Consider the following 26110-nt stretch of genomic DNA (forward strand, 5'->3'; position numbering starts at 1 on the left):
ATCACTGAAAACGAAAAGACAAAAACACAATGAAATGTCAGGAAGCACTTAAGCTTGTGTGTGATCAATCCAAAACTTAAAAGTCTGCCTGATTTAGAATGTAGGTCAGATATCACAAGAGATTAAATAAAAGGATGGAGATTTTTTTCCAGGCCATCTGAATCCCCAAGTCTCATTTTACCATTCAACATTCTTTCATCATAGACTTATAAAACTGGTCTGGATATGCTGCATATTGTTTAGGCTGCATATTGTTTAGGTATTATAAGTCAAGCAAAACAGAAAACGAGCAAAAAAAAGCCAAGTCAAATCTCAAGCTCCTCTTGCTACAAGATTTCATTATGTTTTCTGGCAACCAGGGAAATGATATTGGAGGGCCATATTTTCAAACCTTAAATCAATAAATATGTCCTCTGACAAGTTGAAATTGACGTGGCATGGATAAAGCTAGGGTTTTCTGATTAAGTTTCACAAACTATGCACCACTAAAGTCAATGTATTTACCACAGACGCTGTCATTCACCACAGGAGATTTCAACTAAGTTTAACAGAAAAAAAAAAAGGTAAGACAAAAAGAAACGTGTATCAGCGACATCCAAAATCCACTAGCTTAGATTACTTTCGCACCCCTACTGTTAATGTACGTACTTATGGTTTGTTGATACTATAAATACTATGATACTATAAATCACTTATTTATCAAAAGATAGGACTGAACCATGAACTGTACATTCACAATCTGTTGTAATGGCTGTTCACCTAAGCCACTAAATTTCAAATAAAACTACCCAATGTAACAGAATGTACCACATGTTCCTCATCAACAAACAAATTCAGCACAGAATACATCTATGTGTCTTACCTGATCCCACGGACAGACAATCCCACCAGTAAACATAAAGAGGTAACCCATGGCAACCAAGCAGGCCCAGATGACCAGGGAGAAAACACGTAGAAGCTTCTTGAAGATTGACTCGATGCAGACGAGAACAAACACAGCCAGGAAGATAGCCAGCGCTGTGGGCACAGTGATTACAAAGGCCACATGGTCCTCAACGTTCTGAAAAGGGACAGCATAAAACATGTTTTTAAGAAAAGAAAGAGGGAGAGATGTGTGATTTTTCAGAGAAAGAGGAATAATTCTTTTGAGAGAAAACTTGGATTGCCTGACAGATTATTAAGGAAAAGCAGCAAATTTAGAAGACAGAGACTTCTTGATGGGTTAAAAAAAACAACACTCTTTTAGATCTGTCTTTCGACCCAGCAAATATGACTCAGCAAAAGAGGCAGTACACATGGAAGACAACAGATCCTCATGTGTCACCACAAAGCTTGCTCTTTGCTATATGTGATCTGAGAAAAGGGTCAGTGGTGAGAAAATAACAAATGCCCTTTTGCACTGGATGTCCTTCAGTAGCTTTACCCCTTTGTGAATAGACTCAGTATGAACTGCAAATGAAGACTGAAATATCATATCACTGAAAATATAAGTCTTGCATAACAATATGCACTCTGAATTATCCAGCTTATATCTTTCAGGTTTACATGTATAGAAGAATGCTGCTTTTATACATGCATGCATAATTAACACTTTTGCTTTGCTCACTTACGCTATCGCACAATTCTTGCTCAAGTCCTTTTAAATGTTTATTTAGTATGCACTAAAACATTTTTTTAAAAAACTGTGTAACTGTGAACTGCTTTGCCCTGTCTTCCTTGGAAAGATGAAATGCCACCCATCCTAATACTGCACTTATTATCTCTCAGAACATGCCATTCACTTGAGCCTACAGAGTACGATGTGATAAACAAAAGTGATACAAAAAATGTATATTGTGAGAACATCCTAGGGAGTGTGGAAAACCCTAAAAAGCCCCCAGTGTTAACCAGGAGCAAAGTTGAAACCACATCCATAATGGATTTGCTGCAGCCTTTCTGAAATACACTTAGATCTGAAAGTTCTAATAAAAATTTCAGGAGTTTCTTGAAGGTTCATGTAGGACGATCGCACAGCAAAGTGAGTCATTTGTGCTGCCTGCTTTTTCCAGGCTTCTTCCTATCATTGCTTTTCCAGTCATGGGATGAGGGATGGAAAATGTTCATGATATGGATATGTGGTCAGATATGTCACATCCTCACTGGCACTTTTGGTTGTGTGGGTAAGGATGTCTGCAAAATATACGGTTATCAACTGATGAACCCAGTTGTGTGTCATATTGACTGAAGTATTTCCAAACGGGTCTTTTTAGGTTGCTTGGAGTCCAAACCACTCTCTCTGCTGCCGAGTTGGGCTCTGAACTTTCTGCCATTTTGTTTTTCTCTCTGCCACCTGCATCTGCCACATATTTTGTCATGTCTCACTTTCAGTACTAAGTGATGCTGTGCAAATGCGACTCCTGTGACCTATCCCTGACCCATCATGCCGTGAGCCCACTCGCAAAGCAGCCGCTGATGTGTTTTTTTTCCACAGTCGAATATTAATTTTCACAATCAAGTCTCTGTTTTATTTTTAATATTTGAATAAATATTCAAATTTAGAATATTCGTTGACAGCCCTATTTCTTAACTCCAAATATGAGCAGTGGAAATGACTCTGCATACTCCAAATTAACGAATGGATATCTTCATTGAGCTAAAGTTTTAAATATTAACAATCATGAATGCTATTCTGAAAACGATAATGCACTGTTTTCATTTATCACTAAAAACACATTCTTATTCTTTCCATCATTGTTTTCAGAAGGAATCTAACTTTCAAAATGCCAGTCTAGCTCACAATGCGTTGTCCTCCTTCTCTTCATTACTTGCTTTCTCCTTCTTTAGCCCCCTGCTCCCACCATCCCCCTGTCTCTTTTTCATGCACACAGTCAATGCACTGGGACAGAAGAGGATATGTGTGGCTGCACAGAGCCACAGAGAGTTTGTCTCGCCCAGAGCAGAGCTCCAAAACAGCTCAGGATTTAGGTCAGCCAGCCAGCAGGATGGAGGGATGATAGGATACAAATAAAGGGAGGGAGACAGAAATATGAGGAGGTGAGAGATGACAGAGGCATGAGATTGTAGAGAAATAGGGGATGATGGAAGGGAGAAAAAGGGAGCAGCAAAAGTAATGCTTATCCAGCAGAGGGATAAGAAAAGAGGATGTAGGAGAGATCAGGCAGTGCCCTAACAGAAACAGACATTTATAGAGATGCTTGTTCGTTATGATTGCACAAAAGCATGTTCAGAATTATTTTCTTAGTTTCTGATTGTTGAGAAATATGAACACTTGGGATTTTCAAAGGCCATTTTTTATAGTTCTGGAGCACCCATCTTTCCAACTCCACATGAATACTTAATGTTTTTGCGACTAGTTATCTTTGACACTCTAACAAAAGCTTTAACACAAATACTGCCTGCTGAATCCTATACTAAATCCGAAACTGAATGATAAATTAGGTTATTCTTCATTACAAAAACCAGTTGCTTATAAGGCGATAAGTCAGAAAAATGATGGATGATGATTACCCACTTAAAATCTCCCCCATGTGCAAGAACATAAGCTATAATGATAATAACATCATTGTTCAGGAGGTTATTAAAATGCAATTAATGCAATCAGAAAAATTGCCAGATTAAATATGATTAATCAGAATATTGTTGTCTCTTCTAGTCTTTTGGATAAGGGATTCAATTTTTCTGACTAATTAGGGATAAGTGACTCTGTTTTGTCTTGATTGCATAGTAATGTACTCCACTGGTGATAATAACAACAACATCTGCTGGTTGTTTGTTACAGTGCAGAAAAACAAGCTTTTTTCAATGGTATATGTTTAGAAACAGTACACAACTGTTCCCATTGATTCATTTGTTCTGGTGGTTTAGTAATTTTGCAGGTTTGCTCAGCCATCCTTTTTAGGACTTTACTTTGACTTCCATGCTTTGTGTATAGCCTGACCCAAACACTTACCCTAAAGGTAACCAGTTCATGCCTAACTCTAACCTCAACTTGACCTCAATTCACACCTGATCCCTAAACCTAACCAGGACAACATAAATCACATGTGGCTGTAACAGACCAAGTCTTTGGTCCCCATTATTACTACTAATGTTTATGCCAGAAGAGGTCCCCAATAGGTAATAGAAACACACACACGCACATGCACACCCAAACCCACACAAACGTCACCCTGTGTTTTTGTCAGTGCTCTCTTTGTCTCACTGTCTCTTTCAGTGTGTTTTAGACTAATCCCTTCTTAATAGCAGACTCAGCAGTGACAGGGAATGGGAGAAGCACTCTCCTAATAGAAAATGTGATAAGCTATAATAAGGTTATGTTAGTATATCTTCTAAAATCAGTCATTAGATTCTGGTAATATTTCACTATGTTCTAAAAATGTTTTCCTTTTAAAGATGGATATTACCAGGCACACTATTTGGATCATAACCAGTCAAATTGTGCACTGCAAGTAAGTTTGGTCTATGTTTTATTTCACTCAGAATGTCTTGTTGATTTTCAGGAGTGCCTTGCCCTCACTACATTTATTTTTTCAGGTTTTTAGAAGAGATAACCCTCTCAAAATAGTGACAGAAGAAAACAGATCTCTTATCTGTAGTTCAGCCAACCATGAGGTCAGACAATAACTGAGCCCCTTATTCCCCCCTCACTTTTATCTCACCCTTCTCTTCGCATTAGTGCTGCAATGAGGGCTGCATGCTGTGAGAGTGTGAGTACATAGGTGTTGCACTGGCACGCTTGTCTGTGTGTGCACATTGTATGTGAGTGAGTCAGAGGGGGGCTCATGTATTGTGTTTCACAAGCCAGCGGATTGTGCATATGTGTGTGCCCAAATTTCCACGTTTGTGTGCGCATGATTGGTAAGGCTGCTCGTGTGAGCCTTTCCCTATGCGTGTTTATAGACAATGTGAGGGTTTAAAATGTGTGTGTACACCACATGTGCCTCGATCCACACTGTTTACAAAATTAATTTTTCTACAAATATTTTGACCATAATTTACAGCCCACACAGGGACGTGCAACCTATTGTGCTGGAATATGTGTGTGTGTGTGTATGTGTGTATATATATATCCAGGACATTTGTTTGTTTGTACTTTCTTAATCTGTAAAATGCATTTGTGTGTGTGTGTGTGTGTGTGCGCACGTTTATGTGTTTGAGTGTTTTTCCGCATGTTGTGAATGAGACACTTACCAGTCCTGAAGCAAAGAACACAGTCAGTAGAGCCAGGCAGGCTCCCATCACAATGAGAAGCAGAAACACAATCAGAGGATGCTGCTGGCTCATACAGTAGTAGGACTCATACAGCCAATCCGGGGACCTGTTCCTCTTCTCCTGACCTCCTCCTCCTTTATCCCCTTCACCAGACTCCCCTGCCCGGTCCAGGAGATACCGCTTTCTCCTTATTGCCTCTTGCCACATGGATCTGGTAGCCAAGAAGGAGGTAGAGGAGGGAGAGAAACTAGAGGAGGCAGAGGAGGTGGTCACTGTTGAGGTATTAATAGTTTCCACCACAGATGAGGAGCAGTTGCTCTGGTCTGCTCTCCTACTGTTGTTGTTCCTGTTGGGGACCCCGGTGTATGAGCTCCTGATCTCCAGTGTAGCCTTCGGTTCCTCCTCCACCTCCTCTCTTAAGTCCTTCAGGCGAAGACAACTGAAAGCTGATGCTGAGTCGGAGTCAGAAGCAGCGTGCGCTGGCCGGAGGGGTGGCAAGAACGCACCGAGGGTAGAGCGCAGCATCCTCCTCTCTCTCCTCCTGCCAACATGTTGAAGCGGGAAATGAAGGGGAGTGCAGAGACTGAGAGCTCTTTTGAGTGAGAGAGAGAGAAAAGTGGGAGGGAAGTGAAGGGAAAGGGGAGGGAGAAAGGGCTAAGGGGGAGGGGAGGAGGAAAAAGAAGGTACAGCAGCAAGAGGAAGACAGCGAGTGAGAGAGAGAAAAGAATAAAACAAGAGGAGAAATTATGACACTGACATTTACGTATTATGTAGTAGAAATATGATGTTATGATTTCAGCTGAGAAACTAGTAAACAAGAATTGAAAAGACAACAGTTTCAGCTCAATCCAGTAGATGATGATGGTTTTCATAAGTGAGATAACCCACCACATCACACCTCGTGTTTTTCAGTCATCCACATTCCCCTCTCCTGCTCTGTCTCTGTGCTGTCAGACAGCAATTTTCTTAAATGCCAGACTTGGTCAAACAGCCCTTAGTGGTTGAAGGAGAGCTGGTGACAGATAAGCAAAAATACAGATGTATTCAACTGCCATCAATGGTTAGTTTAAAAAATAGCTCAATTTCAGAATTTAAAAAAAAACTCAAAATCAAAGTATTAGCTGATCTTAGGCTGCAAAAGTCATCAAATACAATCAAAATTAGAGCTGCAACAATTACTCGAGTGACATGATTAATTTCGATTAAAAAAATGGTTGAAGCAAAATCTCTGCCTCGAGGCTTCGTTTAATTCCTATCACCCGCGTTATGTGGCCTGCTTAGCTCAGAGATCATTTCTCCACACGGACTATTATTGCGGACACACACCACTAAGTTCAGAATTGAGTGGGCGCGATGGTGGAGAGCCAAGAAACTGTCCGCAGAATGTCCAAAGTTTGGGATCATTTCACATTTAAAAAAGAAGATAACAAAATCCACTGTGTCTACTGCAAAACAGAACTGGTGTACAATAACAGCACGTCAACAATGATTTAACATCTGAACCGAAAGCATCCAGCTGTTAACACCAGCTCACCAAGCATCGCCGACACAAGGTAACATAAACATTGATGTTAGCTAATTTAACGTAGCCTACCATTGCTAGTTAGAACATACGGTATTTGTACAGGCTGTAGACTGATGTTGGTATGACCAGATATCATGTTAAGATCCATCCATCCATCCATCCATCATCTGTACATATTCTATGTACGCCGCTTAATCCTCTGCAGGGTCGCGGGGTCATGTTAAGATGTGGAAACTAATTCATGTTAAACTGCAAGACAGTAACAGCCTGCACCTAATAATGGAATTATTGGAATAAATACCTGTATGTTTTTTACAGGAATAAAAGTCAATTGCTTGGTCTATTTAATAGACCTGTCATTTTCGTTTGGCATTATTTGGTATTGCTGCTTAATAATGCAAAATCATTTTTTATTAGATTACTCGATTAATCAATGGGATAATCAGCAGAGCACTTGATTCAAAAAATATTCGATAGCTGCCGCACTAATAAAAATTACCTCATGTAATTTCTTTTTGTGGGATCTTTTATGTGTCCTTATGACTGGTTTCTAAATGATGGCGCTTCAGTTTTTCTGTGCAAACAAACAGCTTTCCAAAAACTTGATGACATAAAAGATGACAAACAAGAGCACATATGGCAGTTGCTTAAATAGTGTATGCACACACATGCAAAGACGTACAAGCACAGACACTTCTCACACACACACACACACACACACACACACACACACACACACACACACACACACACACACACACACACACACACACACACACACACACAGGGCCAGCCAAATATGATGAAAGTGGTGCTGGCCCAAATACTGCTTTTAAAAAGATTAATAAATGATGACTTCCAGATTCCATTAATCCCCTCACAACATGAAGTGCCCCATTTCAGAGCGCTGAATTTAAATTACCAAAGTATTACTGCACAAAGCAATAAATCATAATTATACATATTCATTAAGAAAATCTAAAAGCTTGTTCGGGTTGCGACTTGTGTGTGCAAGTTCATGCAGGGCCAGTACAATCTGGTTTAAGTGGGTGGACAGTCACTTACAAGTTGCCAACTACAGATCCACCAACAGTTTTTCTATTGCAACATACACCACCAACAGTAGCCCCTTACATACTGCCCTTTCAGTGGGGGAATCATGCGTCGATGTGGAAAGCGGGGACAATTTGGCTGCGGCTCAGATCTGCCTTCGGAGGTAGTATCTGTGTGAATGGAACAGCCGGAGGTGCAGATCAGTGGTGCGTCGGTCTGATGGTGTTCACAGTCTGACAGCTAAACAGATCCTTCACTCTTCAAACAAAGGAGAACTGTCCCACACTTCAACCCACCAAGCAACATTACAGGACCAAACAACAGTAACGTGGTCGCTGGTAGTATCTTTGACAACTTATATGAGGACAAAAATATAGCATCCATACATGGAATAGCCTCTGTCATCCTGTTTGTTTCATTGACTCTTCGTCACATTTCTGCCTGAAAAACAGTGTCTGTTCCCGGCAGCAGTGCCAGGCAGCTCTCTGGCAACTTGTATTGCAAACTTGTTCAACCCTCCCAACCGAGACTTCAGTGAACTTGCACCCAGAAATCAGCATCCCTCCCTGTGAGTGAGAAAGCCAGACAGCCTTTGCTGATTACTGATGGTGCTTATGTAATTATGTTATTTAAAGCAGAAAACTTTGACACTTTCCAGGACGCATGGTGCGTCAAGATCTCAATCACAACACATCACAACAGCATTATGATTTTAAACAGTGCATGGGTACATTTTTAGATTAACAGGTGGACATTGGGGTGAACCATGTTGAAAAAATACACCCGTTAACAGTGGCATGCTGTTTGAACTGACACACTGGTGCGGCTTTACGCCAGAACTGCTTGGTACAGTGTGAACAAACAAAGGCGGGGAAATGGCGAGCCTTCGCTGTGGCGATAATGCAGGGTCTCTGTGTGAAAAGGGCTACTAACTACACCACTGGGCTGGACCTTCCCATTTAATATGACATAACTACTCAAGGAACAAAAATCCAATAAGATTTATCAGTTTTAGGGGATTCAAGATGGTGGATCTTTGTTGAATCCTTCATACTTTATGTTTCATTCAGAAGGTACATGTACAGACATCTATCCGCCGTCTGGACAATATAACCAACATGCACAATATATAACATATAACATAGAGGTTTTACCATACTTTCTGGTAATGCTAAAGTACTCTAACGTGTTACCTTGCTCAGTAGATAATGCAGTAATAATAACATGTGACTTAATGGTATAATACTTTTTAATTTATCTTGTACAGTAACGTGTTACTCTTAAAAGTTACGTTACCCAACACTGCTAATAGAGCCTGTATGACATCTTCTATTTGCTACAGATCTGTAAAAAAAAACTTGCTAGCCTGCAACAAACACACATTCAATTACTTATTGTTATCTCAATTCATTCTGCTGTAATTATTTTGTTATCTGTCATACTCTGCATTAGCTCTGGTCTTATCTATATCCTTTCTCTGCTGCTACAAAGACCCAATTCCCCCATGGGGATCATTACAGCTTCATCTAATCTGATTTAATTAGCATGGACATCTATTTTGTGAATTTTATTACTAATTTTGAACTGAATGCACATGTAAAAGCATGACCCAACCAATAGATTTAAAGAGATATATTTCTTCCAAGTGCAGTTAATATTTGAGATAATCAGAGTGGTAGTGATGGTTTTATTTATTAACATTGTTTGTTCTTTTTCCTCATCCTCATCTCCCCTGCATGTGCCCTTTTTTTCACCTCCTTTCTCTTATCCTTCTCCCACCGCCATCTCTTGTTTCTCACCAGTATGCTTCCTCTGCTCTTGTATTACAAACCTCATCCCTCCCCTGTGATCCTTACACCCTTCACTCTGTTGCCATCAAGCTTTCACTTTTTCTCCTTCAAAATCTTCTTCCCACTGCAACTCTCAGGCCCTCAACATCTGCTTCCACCTCCTGAATCTAAACTGCTGTATATTTCCCCCTTACAAAATGTTCCAACTCACACCTTCAGATTCCCTTTTCGCACGCATTCCCTTCCTGCCGCTTCCAGTCATTCACCATGAAGGCAAACTCACTGCATCCCGACCTACTTCATACTCCTTTACACTACCTACTACCTATACTCCATCACAGACCCCTTGCCATGTGGTCAAGTCTTGTAGGCGATGAGGACAGCTACAGTTGGAAATTTGTGCGCCTTTCCAGAATCAAAGTCATGCAGACACATCTCTTAAAGTCTTAGCTCATTCGAGTTTAGTAACCTATCACAATTCAGAGACAATTAGATAGCATCTAAACTGACTAAAGCAGAGATTTATTGTCATCTGACATTCAATTTTCTAATCATTTTTTTGAATATACAACTATTGTTTCATGGAAAACACTCAAATCAGTCTCATCTCTCCTCTCATTATGGTCAAAATAGTCTCCCTGTTAGTTAGAGCAATTTAATGCGTTCATCAATAACATTAAATGAGAAATATTCATTTGTAAACTAATTTGGAAATTATATTCATGTAATAAGTTTTGCAAATACCTAGGGATGTCCCAATACGTTTTTTTTTTTTTAACCCCAATCCCAATCTGATCCTGCAGATCAGATCAGGACATCCCTACATATACCTATAAACATATTATTGCTTGTCTGTTCAGTCAAGCTTTTGTTTTTGACAGTAAGTGATGAATACAAGTGACAGCATATTCACAATAAGAGACACAAAGTTGCAGGGAATTAGTTACTTTCAGAGCAGATAGCATAGACATACTGCCAAGACAAGGGTAATCTTCTAATCACAACAGCAGCAGTTTTAATTACAACTTAGACACTGACTGGCTTTTTTCACAGAAGCCATCTTGAAATGTCACAGCAGAAAAGCAAAGGGGTTAAACAAAAAAATTATCAATGGTTGAACTCCATTTAGCTGTACAAATTCTTGGTATCATGCAGGCTGACTCACTGTCCCAGCTGTCATTAATGTTATTAGTTACACCTGTGCGCCTTCTACTGCTACAAGTGAAGTGACTAAATTAGCATCAGAATTACTCAGCTGTAGCCACAAGCCAATTAATCTGTAACCGACATTAATTAATGGTCAAATGACATTAAACTCATGTGGTCAAGTCATGATCATATTTGAATATTACTGAGTGATGTCAAGGATACTACTAATGCAATTAGAGCTCCTAAATATGAGCTCCACTAGTTGATTTTCCCATTAAAAATCAACTAATTTCCATTTACTTTTCTGAATAAAATAATCAACCAAAAACAACAACCAACTACACCTTTCCGATTTTTGATAATAAAAATGCCAATTAGATGTTTTCCTTTAAGTGTTCAGTCCTAGAGTCAGGTAAGCCCATGTCTGTTAGACTGTCACATGGATCACTGCAGACATTTTCATTCTTAAAATGCAAGAATGATTGCTGCTTTGCATCTATGACTCACTCTGGCCTTGTACTGAATCCTTTACTTAAAATTAGGATTTACAATGACAACCAACTTTAATCTTGGTTGTTGTAATTTAATAAATTCAAATGAATACAAATTTGTATAGTGCTGGTAAAAATTGACTAGAGTTCTGGCCCCCCTGAGTTATATGTGTTTCTGAAAATCATGACATCCCATTTGTCACTCACGGTTGCTCTATGCTTATTACTTTGTGGAGTGTGAAATTATTTTATTAAAAAATATGTGTTCTTTGTTCACGTCTGTGCTAAGGTGGCTAAGGCAGTGACCAAAAAAGATTGCAGAGGAGGCAGAAGGCAGTGAGATGAAGTCAAACATATTCACTAGAGATAGTGAAGCAGCTGGCAGATATTGACCTGTCAGGGTTAAGTGGAGGTCATGGAAAACAGACAAACTGTCTTCCTATAGAAAGACACCTCCCACACACACACACACACACACACACACACACACACACACACACACATTCCAGCGAGACTTGCAATGATTACACCTGATTTATCGTCAAACTGCTTCCAGTTGTCAATACATTATCCAAAGCTGACCATGATCCCTGTGCCGTATTCTAAAAAAAAACAGCAGGTGAAGTGGGCTAATGATAGCACACAAAAATGCAGAAAATTCACCACCACAAATAGGGTGGGGTACCAGACCCGGTAATTCTAAGGGTAATGAGCAAATAACGTGGGCACTACCCAGTGGCGAAACACATTAAAATCAATTGGTGCCATATTCCAGTACCTGAGCATGCATCTTTACAGTAATGTTATGATGAGAGAGACTGATTGACACGTCTTTCCAAAACTCAGCCACTGACTGAGTCCCAAATTCCTTTTGTACATGCTGTTCATAGCTTACTAAAACATGTTTCTTAGTATGTGTGATAACTTGGTATGAAACCCATGGTTTGTGCTACAGACTGTCTATGGAAATATTACAGCATGCTTTCTTTGATTCCTTTTTTATAATAGGTGGTCAGTCCACTAGCTTGATGCTAACAGACAATGGGATTTCATTTTAACAATGTTAGCATCATTACTGCGATAAAAGTATATTTACGATTAACGACACATTTTAATTCATATACTGGACTTAAATGACGTGTGCTCATATTTGCAGACATACATAGTATTGAATATGCTCTGGAAATTAAATTATAACTGCTGACTTCACAAGGTTAGCTCAATCTGCTGCTGTAGCACTGTCACTGTTAAAATACAGCTACTACTAGTGGAGACGTTGTGTGCCAGAAGAGGGCAGCACATATACATCTTTATGTAGATGTGCAGTAAATCAAGATGCTACTGAATTAAAATGTTACTGAAAATATGACTAATGATAAATTGACTCTAAAAGTGAATGATTTAACTGGTTAGAACTGAAATGACTTTTTTGTCATGACAGAGAAATTAACAAACCAAAAAAGATACCATTGGGTAGCAGTTCCAAATTCCAGGTACTGACACTGGAATGGGTATCTGTTTAAACGTGAAAGGCACTCACTCCCAATCACAAATGTGGCTATTACTCAAGTCCCACATCGTCATGTGAGTAGTTCTTGTTTACACAATCCTCTTCCGAAAATGTACTGAAAAAAGACACACAGAAAAAAAATGGTGGTGGTAAGGCATTTCTTCCACTGGTCACTATATTTTTCTCTTTAGCAGCTGTTTTCTTTACTTTCAGGACAGCTTGTCTGCATTCTCTGCTGGGGAATTTCCACTTCGAGAAACCCCTTCATCAACATTACTTGATACAGTTCTAATTGTTCTCTCATTATCAAGGAGCTATGAGAGACAGTTCCCCTATAGAGAAAAACCTCCCAAGTCAGCAGTTGTTTACGGACAGCGGGTGCGATCAAGATGACTGGGCAGTTTGCTACCTGAATTAATTGCCCCTGTGTGTGCAAGGTACAATAACAGCTTGGAGGAGGTGGTTAGGAGGTGGTTCTTAAGGTCTTTATGTCCTAACTCCTTTACCAGGGACACACTTTTTTCTGCACATGAACACTTATCTGAACAACACGAGGAAACATAATTCTGGCATAGCAGGGGTTTCAATTGACTTGCAATTAAAATGTGAGTGTTGAGCTATGTGATGCCAGAAACATCTACCGTTTAAACTAATGTTGGTGCCTAGGGGAACCCTTGCTTAAAAAAAAAAATGCACTTCACAAACAAAGTCTGTCAGTAGATTAGCGAGGGGAGACCCCCTGAATCTGTAGCAGTTTGCCTGGTGTTTTCTGTACTTACCAGCAGAGCATGTTTTCTAGCTGCTTTACTCCATTAGGAACTGCAATTAATCAATAACAGAGTTAACGAGTTGTTTTTCCCCTCTTTTTAGTTATCTGTCAGTAAATCTCTCTGATGTGTTTGCAGTCTGAGAGCAAGACAGGTTTCCCAGAATTTTCAGAACTGCATTGCATGACTCAATTTTAACATTTTAACTGATGCCAGTGGATCCAGCATTGAGGCTCAAGCTGAATTAAAGTTTACAAAGCAGCACCCAAGTTCAGCCAAAGTGCCTTCCAGTCATATGACAATGACAGAGGGAACTGTCATAAATATAATACAACTAATAGAGGTTTAGAGTAGATCTCACTCACAGTGTTTTCCATGCTGCATCCCACAGAAAGCTACATAGATCGGGCTGTTTTCAACATAATCCAGATCTTACTGAATGGAACATCAAAGCTTGGGTTTTATACATGGTCAACATTTCACAGCAACAGAGTTTTCAAAGTGATGAACAGCACCTGAAATTTAGCCTGTGGAAATAATTTAAAACAAGCAAGTTATATGTCAGTCTATTTGGCTGGATATCTTTTGAGGACTGTGAGGGTTTTGAGGGCCTAAAATTTAAGGAAATACCACATGTACCTGAGCTTTTCTGTCTACCTTCAACTAAAGCTGTTGCAGTGTTGTTACAACTCACTTTGAAAACCAAGACAGTTAATTTATTTACATATTTTAGTGTAGTATACAGGTGTGTATTTAATCACAGTATACTGTTTAACATATACATATTTTATTCAAGGAAAATCACTACCCAATACCTTGAGCTGTTCGTTTCACAAAAAGAAAAGGAAAATATCTTACCTCCAAGAAAGGTGACTGAGGGTGGGCTGCCTCCAGAGCCACGCGGCAACAGCAGCTAAAATTTGCGTAGCTAGCTCTCTAGCTAGCTAGGATAATTAGCTTCTAACTGTGCTAACTCCACAACAGTGTCCGGCAGGAACAAAGTTTCACGTTCTTCCCACTGAATACTTTCAGATGTAACACTCCAAAACTCTTCTATTGAACAAGTATCAATTTATTTTCTTTCCTGTATACTAGTGAATGCACATTAAGAGTCGTAAGACCTCACTTTGAAAACAACCTTTCTCTTACTTCTAACAGATCTGACCAACAGAGGGCATGCATCTGCACAATAGAAGGGCAGTGATTGGCTGACCAAGGCATGACAGTCTGCCAACCCATACTTCTTCTAGGTTTTATTAAAAAAATCTTAAACAAACCACTTAGACACATTATGCAGCACAACAGTAATTTTGGATAAAGCCATTTTTCCTTTGTATAATGCACACATTGTCACAAAACACAAAAAGCAGACACATGATAATTTGAGGAGACAAAACGATTTTGAATCTTTCTCACCCTTTAGTCATTAGGCCTGATATGATTACATTTAAACAATGTTATATATTTTATAATACTATATCTTTTGTATTCCGCAACATACCATTGTCTACTGAGCCTTATCTAATTCTCTTTCTGGCAGTCTCCAATTCTCATCTGACATAACCCAGATCTCAGGATAGACTTGGGTATTTTCAGTCACTGCAGTATATAATTTCAACGCTTTATTGCCAGTGCCTAGCAGTGTGCCATGTTCACCTGTCTGTGTGTCGAAGAACTAACTGCTCAGGTTTTCTATCCTCAAACCTTCGAATTACATTTTCTCTGAATAACTTATCATTTACTACTGAGAAATTCTGAATAACTGTGAAGAGGAAACAGTTAGGGGGCACAAAGGACATTGCAGTAACTCAAGTTTGCTATCTTTCATTAAAAATGTTGGGTTTTTTTTTATATTCAGTTTGGATCCCAGTTGACTACTTGCTCAAAACTAGCCACAAAGTTTATTTGTCCCACTTGAACAACAGGAGAGGTTTTGCGCGATAGGCACAGAAGCAGCACTACCTACATTGCTCTGCACGTACACGTATCTTGTGAGGATTCTCATGCATTCCCCAGTCGCAAACCCTAACCATCACAACTAGATGCACTTCCCTTACCTTAACTGTGATCTAATCCTTACACCAAGTCTTACCCTTCAAACAGCCCTTTGAAGAAGTGAAAACCTGACAAAGTGTCAATGAATTTGTGCAGCAGGAGCCATAAACCTAACAAAAGGCTCATTGATCTTGGTTTACCGCAGACAACCAAGCCTGTGGTTTTCTGATAGAATAAAACCAATTAGGTTTCTTGCTTTGTCAAGTCACTGAAAGGTCTCTCAAAGAAAGAAGACCTCTGATTACCGTGTAACATCTCAATCATACCATGTTTACTATGCTAAAGATATGCGAGGTGCAAGAATTTAAATTCAGAGCAGAATGAAGAAAGTATTTTTTTTTAAAAAAGCTTCACATTAGGGGTGGAGATTTTTATCCCTGCTGCAATAATTTTCACACTGCTTCTCTTTGAAAAGGACTTCAATTATTCACAGCTTCTCCGTCAGAGGAAGAAAAAAAAGGCCATCCTTCACAGTTCAGAGAGTGTGACACATTCTGTCGTTTTAACCTCGAGCCTGCTTTTATTCTCTAACTTACCCTTAACAACTAATCATGTGGTAGTTTTCATCCACTTCAGCCCCCTTTGGAAATTGATTACACCACCCTTCACATTGACATTAATCATAAAACAAATAAAAATATTAATGAACATGGGGAAAAAAAATGGGCAAATGTGTGAAATGAAACAGGGTGGGAGAAGGTGTGTCTTTCACTGGCTTTGTCACACTTTGAAATGAGAGGATGACAGCCTGAATTACCTCGACTGTGTGTGTGCGTCTTGACAGAATGAGAACAGCTGGAGAGTGGTCATGGGAGTTATCTTTCTCTTTCACTCCACCCATCCTCTTTTTACTGCACTGCATAGCACAAAGGCAAAAGGCAATAAGCTGCTGCCCTCCACATCATTTTCCATCTGAAAACCATATTTTGTACGATTCCTCTCTCTCTCTCTCTTTCTCTTTCTCTCTCTCTCTCCTACTAACTGTTCTTTAACTTCCAGTGTCTGTGCTCTTTGTCTTGACACCCCTCTCTCCTCTTTCTCCCACTGCCTCTCAGTTTCATCTCTCAGTGTCCTTCTTCCTTTCCAATTTTCACTTATGTAACCCCTGTTGGTCACGGGCTGCTGGGAATTCAGGTGGATTCACCCTGCTGCCTGAGAATGAGTTCCATGAAGGCTAACTCCAGGGGCGGTGTTGGTCGGCAGCACTTCCTGTTTTTAATAGAACCAGATCTGTAAGCTTGAAACAAAAAAGCATAATGTTTTTTTTGTTTGTTTGTTTTTTTTTGCCATGTTTTCTGTCGTCAGCATGCAAGAGCGTGCATAGCTGAATTTTGTCTGTCTGTGTTTGTGTACATGCACACCGAAGCCCATAATTCCTCTGTTGACACACAATAGGATTAAAAGCTGCGTGTGTGCGTGTTTGTGTGTGTTCTGAGAAGGTTGGCTCCTATCTCTGAGGGCATTGCATAGGAGATACTTATCAGTGCGCAAGTACAATATACCTCTCACCCCTGATATGCTTGTTACCTTGGTAACATGTATTTATAGTTTTGTTTGTTGCTACATGACCGTCTTGGAGGGCAAGAAACGTGTGTGTGATGCCGCATGGGAAACCAAACCAATGGTTCAAAGTAATGTTTGGATACTCAGATTTCTGATTGGCTTTTCTTTAAAGGGAAAGGGAAAGTACACCATTTCTTTAAAGAAACAAGGTCAATCACACTCACCGGGACACAAATATTGTGTTAAGGGGCAAAAATGGGAAACTTGTGTGCTCTTTTTTGGAAGTTTCAAATAGTGATGATGGGAATGGTCAGTACATGTCTTTGGTATTTAGTTGTTTTGTCTATTTTCGAACTTAAAACTTCCGTTTTGATCAAGTTACCAAAAATATCCAGCTTTCACCATCTGACATAAAAGGGAACACTCCTGTACAAAAAAAAATGTAAAAGTAAGGATAAAAGAGTGTCAGTTTTACCGTATGAAAATGAAAACTTTGGTTGTTTGAGTGAGCTAAGTGCAGAAGATGTTTATGGAGCTTCCTGCAGATATAGGTGCATTTAATTACAGTAAGTGAATGATAATACAGAACATCTCACAACATGTCCTGACACCTGTAACACTGTCTTCACTGTCTAATGTAATTTACACCCTGGCCTTGAGAGAAATGTCAATGTACGTCTTTCAGCACTTGTAGGGACAAAACATGCTCTCTCAGTTTCTTTTTCTATGAAGTCTTTTTTAAATGTGGGACCGTACTACAGAATATTCTGAAGGCATAATGTTCCTTTACCAAGTTCCATTTGAATTGTAAATCAGTTTCAACATCCAAACCATTACAGTGGATAATAGGGAAGTGAAAATCAAAACAGTCTTCCATTAGCAATATTTTTCACTTTAAATCTGCTCCAGAGGTAAAAGAAAATGTTAAAGTTTTAGCTGGCCCAGTTTCAAAGTCACGAAATGAACTGTGGGTTAATTTGCATTTTAATTTCTCCCTCAGGAAAAAAAATAAAAAGTGTCCATACCATTTTTTCTTATATTTAATCATGCACTGATTGATTTCTCCCAGTCTTTGCAGATTCACCAGCTTCACCTATCCATCTCAGAAGAGTCATCAGCCACCACCACCACTGAGTCTGGACTCCACGGGAGGAATCTTCCTGCTGCTGATCACAAAATCTCCCCTGTAGAGTCTGTGCCAAATACCCTCTGACAAGACTCATTATCACATACCATCTGCTGTAATAAAACATTGTCTTTACTTCATTCACTATTCTCTAATGATTGATGCAAAGTCTATTTGGTGGAACTTGTTACCAAACATTCCAAAGGGTAAGGAATAACTTTTGCATTAATTTATAAAACTGCCAACTGCCAAATCTGGCCAACTGAGGAAGTCCAGCTTTCAGTCTCCTTTTGGCTCTGTTTTTCGGTCTCTACCAGCACTTGGGCAAAATCTGTGGCTCATTAGCTGCAAAACGCTTCCACAGCGTTCACCAGTCCACTGCCAGCTGCTAAGATGAGCAAGAAGTTTAACACTCTTTGGAGTTGAGAGCCTGTCTGGTGCACTAAGAGGGCATTCTAGTACCAAGAGAAGCTTGATCTACTTTAGGTTTGTCTCTGAGCTTTTGCTGGAAACAGCAGCCAGTTGTGGGAGCAGACTAAAACAGTACTGTGGACCATGAAACCAAAACAGTAAGATGCCAAGGTGCTCAAGAGTCAAATAACTCTCTATGGGTTGCTAACTATGAATGATCTCTTACACATTTTAATCTAACAACTATTACAATTTAATTGTAATAATTCTGCTGTGGCTATATGCAAAGTATCAAAGACAAGGAAATAAATTGACCCTCTCTAATATATATACGGTACTCATGTTCTCACCTGGTGTGGCACTATGTAAGCAGGGTGTCTAACTTTTCTGCATTCCTGCCATAAACTCAAAGCACTTTTCTTGTAAGTTGTGTATTCCGCACACTGAACACAGTTGAACAAGGGACTTTATGAAACATCTTTTGTGGCTTTTTTGCATAAGTAAAGCATAAAAAAGGAGAAGCACGAATGACCTCCAAAATGACACATTAACCAGATTCAATTCAGGGAAGAGCAAACAATTGGTACAGTAATCTTGCTAAGCCCCTGAGCTTCATTGTCCTGATGCCCTCTGTATCCAGAATAAACTTGGATGATAAATTAGCGGGTGAGAGCTCGGCTCCATTCAGTTTCATATAGGGAACGCATCTCTTTGTGCCAGCCTTCATCCTTATCAGCCTTCTGTCGGAGGACGCCACTCAGACAGGCACTAAGAAACAAAATAAACCATTACTCTGCTGGTCCAGGCTCATGAACACAAAGTACAAGAACTAGTGTCACACTGTGAGCTCTCTCTCTCTCTTGCTTTTCATGGTCGAGTGATGCCGCGTTAATGTTTCTAACATTTCCAGGAAAGGGGATAGCATACATGCAAACAGAGGAATGTTTCATCAAAATAGAAGTTTGGGCTCTGTGAGCGTGTTATCTGATGCAAGCTGAATGAAAACACAGTATATGTGCAGAATAACACATAGGATTGTAAAATCAGTAGGTGACAAAGGCTTTATTGTCATATAAATAGAGATAAAAGAGGTATCATTGCATGCACTGCATACAAATCAGATTACCAGCAAACAGTTAACCCTAATCTATGGAAATTAAGCCTGATGTCATGAGGACTGCAGAAGCATTCTGGAAAACGGAAAACATTTTTTTCCTTCTCGATCAACATATAGCAATGTTGTCGAGCTGACTCTTGATGCAGTCTTTGTATCTCATGATTGTTTGCAAGTTGAGGCCTAGCTCATTCATATGGCCCCTTATGCAACTTTATAAAGAAATGAAAATGAACTGAAGAAAAACTGAAGAAAAGGCCTAAAAGTTTTAGTATAGCTCCAGTGCATTTACAGTACAGCACAGCCTTACATTTGATAAAGGAAATAATAGTGCATTAGAAAAATTTAGGACAGCACAAGTCTTCTTGAGTGAATATGTGTTTCAACGGTAAACATCATACCTGCTCACACCATGTGGATGACAGCAATCGAGAGGGAGTGGCAGAACGCTGACAAAATACAGCACACAGCTGGCTAGATGGCTTGTGAAGCAGAATGTGTTAATGAACAAGGCCTATATTTGAAGCATCGTTGTCATATTAAGGCGATTGGGTTAAGGTGACTGACATGGCAAACAGACTGAGATGGTACGCGGCGTTCAGAAAAAGCCTCCCGCCTTCCTGATGGCCTTAAATGTGAAGCCTTAGCTGAGACCAGAGTGACTTGTCTCACTTTTCATGCATCCATCCATCTAATCTCGCTTTTCAAAAGATACTATATGAGGCAAATTACAAAATGTTTTGTAACTTTTTGTTCTTTCTTGAAGTGAAGTGTATTCCTTTTTAAAATGATAGATAGATAGATAGATAGATAGATAGATAGATAGATAGATAGATAGATAGATAGATAGATAGATAGATAGATAGATAGATAGATAGATAGATAGATAGATAGATTGTAATCCTTATCTGTGTCTGATTTGTTTAGAGGCAGAATATCATAACAAGTAAAAATAGGCATAATTTGTCATTTATCTTCCTCTATACTATATGACACACTCAAGCCCTCTCCATAATATTGTTGGATAAATGTAAAGCTTTGTGAGAACACACATACAAAGACCTAATGACTTTTTCCATGCTGTCCTCCAGACATTAAAAGCTGCCCCTCTTCATCATGCACAGTCAGTAGCTTGATGAGAGTTTCCATATATCTATTTTATCTCTTGATCTGCTGCCTTGTAGTGAGCAGGTGGAGATGAAAATTAAGCAATTAAAAGTCATCCACTGCTGTCATAAAAAACTCCTTTTTCCAGTGACACTTGGGAAGATATGGATCTTTGCCACGGAAAATTAATCATCCAACAGTCAATTTACCTGTCACTCTCCTCCAGTGTCCCCTCACTGTGGGCTACATTCAACCCAGTTGTCAAACTGAAATATCGCCTCAGAACCGCTTCCATTTCACACTATGATGCCTTTAATCTCATGCAAGACCTTGCATTCAGATGAGGTCGGAGCTAGTTGCAATAAACAAATCGGAGTCTACTGTTCATATAGTTTTACTGCTGATGTGTACAACACTAGTATATGCTGGCAATAGACCATCAAACTTCTAATAAATCCTGTTGTGATGGTAAACACTGTGTATGCAGTCCATGTCCTCCCCTCAGTGTAAGAATCCTGCTGACTTCAGTGTCATGAGATAATGAGCCAGCACCGCTCGGAGTGCTACCATGTAAGTATAAATCCCATAGTTACTATGAAATCATTTAACCCCTTGATGCCTGATCTATGCAATTAAGTTAAAAAATGAGTTATTTGTGTTTTTGCTTTCAAGCAGAGACTAATTTAAGAGGAGATAATTAACTTGACTGTAGCACATAGAATAGTTATAAATTTGGGTATGATTGTGACGGCCTCCTGCCGGTGGTGCCTGTTGGATGTTTGCGTGGTTGTCTTGTCTTCCCTTGTATCTGTGTCTGTTTCTTTTGGTTGTTTATTTTGGGGTTGAGATCTTCTTGTGGTGAATAAAACTATTAATTTCTTATTCTACCCGTACGCTTCATCGTATTTTGTCCGGCCCCGAGCCGGGTCGTGACATGATGCAAATTAATAATTAATAATAAAGTAGTAATTAAAACACTTTTCATGAATTTCATGAAATTGATTTTTTTAATGCCAACATACTCTGTAAATTTAAATTGTAGTCTGGTTTCATGACAGACATTCAAAACTTCATCATGACAATGATAACAAAACAACAATAAAAAAAAAATATGTGTGTGTACTAGATTAAATATGTTCATTTTGTCTTCTAATATATGGAATGAACCGACATTGGGGGAACACATGCACTGTCTCAGCTGCATTCTGAATAGAGGCAGTTTGAGGCAAATTTGCGACAATAGGCGTTAAGGGGTTAAATCTGATTTTTTCGATGTTTTGGGCATTTCCTGAATGTGTTAGAAAACAGTGATGCCTGTACACATACAGCAGATACATTAGCATTAGCATGCATATGGAGTCCAGTATTGACTTTCACTTTAGTTCTGTTTTGCTTTTAGTTATGTATCTCTTAAGCTGCTGAATGCCCCACTATGATTCCCAGCTAGTTGTTATTTTTGTGATCCATTTGATGCTGGACCGGTGTGCAGTTTTAAAACCTTATTTGCTGTAGACAGCTGCTGCTGCTGCTGCTGCTGCTGCTGCTGGAAATAATGTGGATTAATGTGGTAAGAGTGACTCACAAACAATAACAAAAAAAAACAAAAAAAACAAGAACGTTAAGTTGAAGTCCCAAAATAATCAAAGGCATCAAAGGCAGGCAGCACAATTTAAACAACAGGCTGGGGCAAATCAGAACAGTAAAGAGAAATACAAAACTACTGAAGTACAGAACCAGAATTAAGATTGGGTAACACAGACAGGATAGAAAACAAAATAAGCACAAGGACAGGAAACAGGAGGAGCAAACACCAGTAACACCAGAAACAAACAGACAGAGAGGGAAAAAGACAGACTTAAATTCACAAGTAAGGGAAGACTAATTAGGAACACTTTAAATTACCTGCAGTGATAAACACTGGGAAAAAAACACAAAGACAGGAAAAGTAAAGCACAGTTGAGGTTAATTCTACCAAATAAAAACAGGAAACCAAATCCATGATAGTGGAGGGGTATTTATCACATTACTATGTGCTACCCCTTTCACAAACACATGGTCAATAATACATTTTATCAATTTAACAGTATTCAGAAGAGCAACTTTAATAGTACAAATATAAAGTCATAGACACGATTTACTAAGTGTGTGACAATCATGTAGTCTTTTGCACAAAGACACCAGTATATTTAATTCCTTTTTCATCATTTTTGTTTTGTTCATGTTGCTGTGTTCGACTGCGAGTGGACATGTGGAGTGTCAATAGAAGTCTGTTCCAGAGCAACACTTGCTACAGAGTAAATATTGACAGCTCGCTGCAGTACCTCTTGTCGCCAGCTTGACACCGCATGACTTGACCGATGCCAAATATCTCTGGCGCAGCTGTGTTAATCGTGAATAATGAGCAGCATTTTAATCCACCCGAGATAAGATTGTCAGGCATTTGTTGTCGGTGTGAGTCGTCACACGTCAGATGCCAGCCAATGTTAGCATCTGCCAATTTTTAAAAAAAAGTTGGCTCAGTCTGTGGGTTTGTGCTTGTCCCTGTGCTACAATCACAGCTTTCTGAATATAGGAGGGTTTTTTTTTTCTCACTCCTGGCATATGAATGGTTTATTTTAATAACAGATTTCATTGAAAAAAAAATCCATAGAGAAATAGAAGCACATGCAATACATGTATGGGATGGCAACAAGGCTAATAATGGAGGACTGTATGCTGAGTGAGACCTCTATATATTGAGAGTGTGTTGAGAGCTAGAGCCAGAGGTTTGAGCGACAGGGACAGCAGGGTTTTAGCCAAGGGAAATTGTGAGCTTAAAACACTTTGATCCTTAAATTGATCCCTGACACTAAAAGGTCATGGGAATGGTGAGCAATTGTTTATGGAGGACTAAGCATTAGGAAACTGTGCAAACCTAAAATTCAAAAGATCATTTCTACACTTGCAAACAAGAGTGTGGAAAAGCTGTGCCAATTTCATTTCATATCATTTCATTCAGGCTGTGTTATAATTAGATAATGATTTTTAAACTAAACAATACTAGTCCAAGCTGGGTGCAATGAAATAACAGTGGGCGTGCTGTTTATGTACAGCCTGAAAAGGAGGAAAAGTGAGTACACCAAGGATGCACTTACCATCGTTTGATAACACTCACTTGCTCTCCAAATTTATTTTCCAATGTAAACTCTGAAAAAAACCCACTTTGGGAAAACACATTTTCTTTCTGAGCGTGAATAAAAGAATCAATATATTCAAAAGTTTACTCATACAAACTGAGCCCCCTGCAGTTTATTTGTTCTGTCGGGCACCGGGGACGGAGACGTGAATTGTGTGTGTACAATGACTTGTGTGCATGCCTGGCCCACGCACAATATACTACATATGCATACCTGCATGCATCCACAGCAAAACAAACAGCATGAGAATGAAATGGAATGAAACTATGGAAAATATTTATCAAAGCGTTTGATGTTCGCAAACCAACAACGGCACACACAGTGCATAAAACTAACATGTCTATAAAGTAACAAGCATCGGAAGCTTCAAAATATATTTCATTATTTGACATCAAGAGTCTTCCAGCTATGTTATTCAAAGATAAATAATAGATCAAATGTGAAATGTGAATGGGGTCGCCCATGGTAGCAAAACCCACAAAGAGTAATCAGCCTATTGCAGAGTTCCCATCAGCTCCACAGAGCATTTTAGCACTCATCTTTAGGTTTTCTGGCCAGAGATGGTTTGGGTTCAGTCTCATCCACCCCATTTGTGGCGAAAACACTCTGATAAACCTGCCTGCTCAATACCAAGTGACAAATAGACAAAGTTAAAGACTAGGTAGTGAACACAGTGGAGCATTTAGCAAGTAAACAACTGAATACTTTTCTCTGGTGACCAAAAGGAAGCTAATAGGAGAGTAAATGTCAGATTTAAGATTACTAATGTTGCTCCAAGGATGCTAGAGTGTGCCAACATCAAAAATAAGAATAAATAAAAAAAAATAAACAAAACAATAAATAATTCATTTATAAATGTGACATGAATGGATATTTGGATTTGGATTAATCTAACTTTGTATCATTTTAACATTTTTCATTTTATTCCTTTTTAAGTATAATGTATTAATGTATATCTAGCAGTCTTTTTTGCATTTCCACAATCTCATTTCTATGTTTTCCTTTATACTGTTTGCAAGCAGGTTCGCCATATATAGCCTCGAAGCTGATAACGTGTTTTGCAGTTGGTTCCGCTGCTCCCAGGTGGCCAAAACATCTTTTGATGCATTCAGCAACAGTCATGACACATATTTAAAAGCCCCAGTGTGCATATCTAAATAATGTGCAAGAACATATGATAACAATGGCTGATTTATGCTGTCTGTCATAATGTAGGAAGGAGGATAAATCTTTCCTTCATTATCATTTCAGTGGAGCCGCCACAGATATTTTTCTTGAGGATCCCATCCTACCAGGTCTGTGCCTGACAAATGACCTAAAATGCAAAATGAGGCTCGAGTTGTGAGTCAAATGAATGTAGCCTATTTCTGTTGCCAGCACCCCCAGAAGATCTTGACCGACACCCGTCACCAGGCGGGCTTGTCTTCCTGCAGGTCGGTGAAAGCTGCGCCACCATAGTGATGATGTTCATGCGATGTTTGATGACTCTCATGACATTCACGTTTTCCCTTTGAAAACCCCCAAAAATGAAAGCTCCCTTGGTTACTGTAAAAAATGTAAAGCGCGGATGTAATGAACTGCAAACACAGATGTGACTGATCTGCTCCTCTCTGCTTTTCAGAGGCAAAGTATGTTTCTTAAAGCTGCAGAGAGAAAAAAAAGAGGGTCCATTATTCACGGGAAAATGGGGTTTTGTTTGAAGCACCTGAATACTGGTGTCTGTGGGTCATTTGTGATCTTTATACTGGAGAGAGGCTGAATGGAGCTATTTTACCCGGCAGAATACAGAATGCAGGATTCATCAGGGCCTCTTTGAGCCGGAGAAGAAAAGGTATCTCAAGTGAACGCACTGTGGATCGAACTGTGAATGAGCGCGAAATCAAGGTAAGTGAAGACATCTAGGTTATGGATTTTTAGCGAACCGGTGATGTAATATTTGCCTTCGGGAGCAAATAAAGGAGAGAAATCTTTAATAATAAATGCAACATGAATGGAACACGGATGGTTCGATGAGGACATGGCACTCTGATTATGATGTTTATGTTTATATGGTTGATTTTGGAGAAAGAAAAGGTTGGCTGGCATATCCAGGAGGCTTGTGATCAGATGTGAAAGTGTATTT

At 39.3% G+C, this 26110-nt stretch overlaps 1 protein-coding gene across 7 annotated transcripts in view; it reads right to left on the bottom strand.

Moving 5' to 3' along the window:
- The window catches only part of adcy2a (adenylate cyclase 2a), a 64254-nt gene extending 49599 nt beyond the window's left edge, over positions 1-14655 (bottom strand). For 2 of the 7 annotated variants that reach the window (XM_037075719.1, XM_037075725.1), the window contains exons 1-4: positions 14355-14655; positions 6110-6223; positions 5191-5865; positions 863-1060 (exon numbers count right to left, since the gene is read on the bottom strand). In XM_037075719.1, the coding sequence (XP_036931614.1) occupies positions 863-1060; positions 5191-5865; positions 6110-6133 (897 nt within the window). In that variant the 5' untranslated portion in view covers positions 6134-6223; positions 14355-14655. Of the gene's footprint in view, positions 1-862; positions 1061-5190; positions 5866-6099; positions 6224-14354 lie in introns of those variants that run through there. The other 5 variants (XM_037075723.1, XM_037075722.1, XM_037075720.1 and 2 more) reach the window with 5 other exon arrangements.
- Positions 14656-26110: the final 11455 nt, after the last annotated feature.

This window comes from Acanthopagrus latus, chromosome 17, assembly GCF_904848185.1.
Source record: "Acanthopagrus latus isolate v.2019 chromosome 17, fAcaLat1.1, whole genome shotgun sequence".
Taxonomy (NCBI): domain Eukaryota; kingdom Metazoa; phylum Chordata; class Actinopteri; order Spariformes; family Sparidae; genus Acanthopagrus; species Acanthopagrus latus.